This window comes from Echinops telfairi, unplaced genomic scaffold (assembly GCF_000313985.2).
Source record: "Echinops telfairi isolate 266 unplaced genomic scaffold, ASM31398v2 ScPeMD7_443;HRSCAF=831, whole genome shotgun sequence".
NCBI lineage: Eukaryota > Metazoa > Chordata > Mammalia > Afrosoricida > Tenrecidae > Echinops > Echinops telfairi.
Window position 1 is genome coordinate 76,460,617 of NW_022104341.1, and position 5,363 is coordinate 76,465,979.

At 35.6% G+C, this 5,363-nt stretch overlaps 1 protein-coding gene across 1 annotated transcript in view; it reads left to right on the forward strand.

The window, feature by feature from the left end:
• Nucleotides 1-5,363, forward strand: part of EPS15 (epidermal growth factor receptor pathway substrate 15) — a 129,493-nt gene that overhangs the window by 86,635 nt on the left and 37,495 nt on the right. The window contains exons 17-19 of the mRNA XM_045291759.1: nt 1,595-1,711; nt 1,917-2,007; nt 3,934-3,969. Coding sequence (XP_045147694.1) covers nt 1,595-1,711; nt 1,917-2,007; nt 3,934-3,969 — 244 coding nt within the window. The remainder of the gene's footprint in view (nt 1-1,594; nt 1,712-1,916; nt 2,008-3,933; nt 3,970-5,363) is intronic.

The window sequence follows — 5,363 nt, forward strand, 5'->3', positions numbered from 1 at the left end:
TTTAAGAAGTTTTTAAAGTACCTTCAAAGTAATACTGTATCACTTATTTAATATTCATATACCAATTATTTGGAGCACTCCAGCTATGTACAGATGGGTGAGGACTATGAAGACAAAGATTCAAGTAACAATCTTGTGGGGTCATTGTGTTGTTGGAGGACTTTGATAAGGGAGGCACAGACTATTCAGGAAAGACAGGATATTTAGTTTGGAAAGGGGATCAGCAAAGTTTGTTTAGGCAACACTTTGTAAGTGATCTTTGACAAGTGAGAAGGTGGTGTGTTCCTGGCAAAGAGAAAAGCATTAATATAGTAAAAGACAAGGGAATACAAGCTTTATGGAGCTGTGAGAAGTTTCAGAGTACGTATGTCTTGTGATGGTGGGAGGAGCCTAAGCTCTCTCTAAAGAATTTCTCATTACCTTTGATAGTTTTATCACCCCACTCCAAACTTGCTAAACTGGAGGTTCTGAAATGGAGCCAGGTACATATATTTTGAAAACAAATTCCATGTTGATTGTTGGGTTTACTTGCTTAAAGATGACCACTTTTAGGTCAGAAAGAATAAGGCATTTGATTCATCTTGAAATTTGGGGGTTTGCCCTAACTGCAATGAGAAGCCATTAAAGAATTTTAAGGGAGAAATAATATGGATTGAAGAGTGAAAATAGATGTAGATAAGATAAAAGACTTAAAATAGTCTCTGTGAGAGTTGATTTAGCCTGAACTTAAACACTAATGGGAGAAATAAGATCACAAATATGAGAGATATTAAGAATCTAAAATTAATAGTCTTATATTTATATAGTGGAAACTTAGATACATTGTGATTTAATTTCTCTTAATCACAAATGGCAAATTACTTGGCTGTCCTTCAGAGACTTAAGGTTGGTGTGAAATGAAGATTGCCCTTGGTGCTTCAGCTAATTTTCCATTGGTCTAAATCTAGAAAGCAGTGTGGAGCCATTAAAGAACTTACAACCAGAAAGTCATGCACAAAACCACATTTTAGATCTTTTGCTTGGGCCTTGGATAAAGAGCATAGCCTGGAAGGGCTCCTATTGGAAGCAGGAGGGTGGTTGGGAAGTTACTACAATCTGGATCGGAAGTGATGATCCAGTAAGTGGAGATGATGACAGTGAGGGTGGAGAGAAGGTGAAAGACCTGGGAAGAAATATGAGGAGCTGATACCAAGGGCTCAAGTAGAAAGAAATGTTTTGAAAGTGATGATGGCAGCATATGTACAAATGTGCTTGACACAATGGATGGATGGATGGATGGCTTATGATAAGAGTTGTAAGAACCCCCAGTAAAATGATTTTTTAAAAAGAAAGAAATATACAGGCCCAGTAGGACTTGGGGACACCTGAAAAGAAAATGGTTTAGGGTCACCTGAAGGTTTCTGGCTTCTGTGACTTCAGTGGTTGCTGAAATCTCTTTCCTAAGGAATCTCACAGAGTAAAGAAATTTTCAGTGTATATGTCCTGCTTGTACTCTTATGGTTGTGGTTATCGTATTTTATAATTTTTTATTGTTGGTTTCCTCTGCCAACTAAGAACATAAATTTTCAATTCATGTAGCATCAATATTTTATAGGCAAGAAATAGTCCTGAAATACCACCTGCCAGTATGACTGACAAAAAGGAAGTGGTGACTGCAGCCGATAATGAAAAAGATGATTCTGAATTTGACAGTGACAAACACCCAAAAGAGGTAAAAATAATTTTATATTGAAATGTTCTATCTCTGGTTTCCTTAGGTGAGGTAGACACCATTTTAGGCTTACAAAAAAGAAAACTGTATTATATGTAGTTGACTTTTCAAAAAATACATTTGATCTGAGGTGTTATGTTATTTTAAAATAATTGCCTTTTAGAACACCTTTGGTTCCTAAAAAAATGTTATCATTATTTTTCAGGAAGATCCATTTAATGTAGAATCAAGCTCATTAACAGATCCAGCTGCAGATTCAAACTTGGATTTTTTCCAGTCTGATCCTTTTGTTGGTAGTAAGTATTCTTGTTTTCAAATCATTGCTTTACAAATGATTTTTAAAAACTATAATAATGGAATTTAAATGTTTGAGAACCTATTTATAGTAATGATAGAGAGACAAATGAAGGTTTGTATGTTCAGATGTTCTATTTGTTCTCAGACAACTAAACCTTGGAACTAAGCTTTTTATGGTGTACCTTAGGGTTGTATTCTCTTGCCATTCTTACTCAATCTGTATGCTGAGCAAGTAACCAAAGAAGCTGGACTATATTAAGAAGACTGCTTTGTCAGGATTGGAGGAAGACTTACTAATGACCTGAGATACAGATGACAATTTTGCTTGCTAAAAGTGAAAAGGGTGTGAAGCACTTACTAATGAAGATAAAAAATTACAGCCTGCAATATGGATCATCCTTCAACATAAAACAAAAGTCCTCATAGGTGGACTAGTAGCAATATCATGATAAATGCAGAAAATATTGAAGTAGTCAAGAATTTCATTTTACTTCGATCCACAGTCAACACTCTTAGAAGTTGCAGTGAAGAAATCAAATGACATATTGCTGCACAAGCAAGCTCTCTTTAAAATGTTAGATAGAAAAGTTGTAAGTTTAAGGACTGAGATGTACCTGCTTGAAGTCTTGATGTTTTTGATTGCCTCATATGCATGTGAAAACTGGACAGTGAATAAGACCAAAGAAGAATTTTGAATTATGGTGTTAGTAAAGAATTTTATATATACCATGTACTACCAGAAGAGCAAACAAATCTATCTTGAAGAAGTACTGTCAGAATGCTGTTGAAACAAGGATGGTGAGACTGCCTATGTGCTTGGACACATTATAAGGAGAGACCAGACCCTGGGGAAGGACATCATGCTTGGTAAAGTACAAGATCAGTGGAAAAAGGAAGACTGAATTATATGGATTAAGCACAGTGGCTGCAAAAGTCAGTTCAAACATAGCAACAACTGCTAAATTAGTGCAGCACTGAGCCATGTATCATTTTGTTGTACCTATGTTTACTATGAGCCAGAATCAACTGGATGGCACATAACAACAATAGGACCCTTTTGATTAAGAATGTGTTTCGTCAAGGCAGGGATTAAAGGAAAAAGATGTGACAGAGCAGCACAGGAGATTGGGAAATGTTGGGTGTGGTAGTCACCTAATCTGGTGTCAATTTAAAGATTAAGAGTGTAGGGCTGGAGTCTAGGCTGTTAATCTGGAGATGGGCATGAGACTTGTGTGTGGGCATGGCCTTCTGAGATTTCTGGGAAATCTGGCACTTCCTCCTTGGTGGCGGAAGACACCTCTCTCTCTGCCACTCCCTGGGAGACATTGCAGAAGACAAACCACAAGAGGTCTGGATGCAACCAGACCTCTGAAGCCAGAGAAGCCACAGAGACCCCCGACAGTGCTGAGATGCTTACAATGCCACTGGACCCAAAGGCTTTCTACCCACTGGCTTGTGATCATCCTGCATTTGACTTCATTGCATGTGTTTCGTGAGTCTGAAGAGCACTTTATAGATTGGTATCAGACATATGGGCTAATATCAGATTTATGGCCTTGGACTGGACTGGGTTGGGATGTTTTGTATATAAAATTCTTTCTTATACACATATGTGTGTTTATGCATTTGTTTCTCTAGTCTACCCAGACTAACACATTGGGTCAGCCAATAATTTGTTAAAAGAGATAATGCCATTCTTTTAAAAGAATGATATTGATAGGAGGAGTAGAAGCCTGATTACTATCCTTAAGGTGCTTCCTGTCTTGCTGAAGAAATATAAGGTAGATAAAATATCTGCTGTCTTAGTAAACTAAGTTAGATACCATTTGTGGCAAAACTCTTCTGTGCCTTATTTCCAAAATAACAAATGTTTCCACAAAAGTAAATATTGTTATTTTGATTTCTACTTATTTATTTTATTACAGGTGATCCTTTCAAGGATGATCCTTTTGGGAAAATTGGTTAGTATATTATTGAGATCCACCTTAGCTTTTATTTGATTCTGCATAATTAGTTGTAGTTTGAATGGTGGTTCACAAGGTGGGTAGTTATAGGGAATGAACTTGCTTTGTAATCAGTTTTGAAACTGATTGAAGGCACTTCCAAGATATTATATGTACCTAGCATTTTCAGAAAAGGAGTGGTAGACCTTTTTGAATTTGCCAAATAAACTGTAGCATTGCTAAGTGTCATCTTTAGTTAGTTTTATCAAGGAGCCTCAGCTTTTAATGCCACACATCAGTTGTTCATCCAGTACCTGATTTTTTTTTCATAAATTATATGAGAGCTTCAAAAAGTTCATGGGAAAAAATGCTATTTTTCCCATGAACTTTTTTTTTTTTCCCATGAACTTTTTGAAACCTCCTTATTCTTTGTCCTAAGTAATTCAGTAACGTTAACAAATGTGGTTGATAAAATTATGTGAACATTATGAATAATAAAATCAAGTTAAATGACTTTATAGTGAGAAAGAAAATTATCAATAGGGAAGTTTTGAAGATATTCTTTCTGTGGTATTTTTGTATAGGAATAAAGCAAATATGATGTACCATTTAGTTTTGCTTCCCACACTTGTTCCAAACTATTGGCTATTAGCTTTGAGCTCTGAGGGAGAACTATACTTAGGAGATTTGGGTTTTGCTGCAGTCCTTAATTATGATAGCATAAAATAATGCTGTTCTGTTAAAAGCATGAAATCCATAGAAGGATTATAAGTTTGATGTAATTATTTCTAAAAAGGCTAGACTTACTGAACTTATACAGACCAGAGGAACTGGTATCTAGGGGAACTACACCATTACCCTGAGATACCCTTTACACTTTGAACTGACTTTGCTCCCAGGGGTCACCTTTCCGCTAAATAATAGATTGGCTCATCAAATAAACAATATCACCCTGAGGACTGACCTCATTAAAAAAAGAAAAACATCTGTATGAGACCAAATGGTCAACATTTATCTGAAAGCAAACATGAGAATTTGGATGTTGGGGAGATGCTTAGAGAGAGGGTAGAAAAGCTAGATTAAAAAGAGAGAGAAAAGAAAAGCTAGATTAGTGGAAAAAAAAACAGCAAATGTAGAAATAATGGAAATGTTGATATACTATGGCAAATATAAACAGGGTTCCTGAACAATATATATAGAAGTTGTTAAATAGATACTAAATTGGCTGTGTAAACTTTGGCCAAATGTTTAAAGAAAAAAAAGTGAGTCTTAAAATGGGATCACTTGAAAATTTTATGCTAATTTTTCAGAATAACTTTATTAGGTGAAATATTCTATATCATCAAAATATGCAAAGAATTAGTGATCCCCAAAAGAAAAGGAATGACCAGTTTAGGTGAATTATTTAAAGG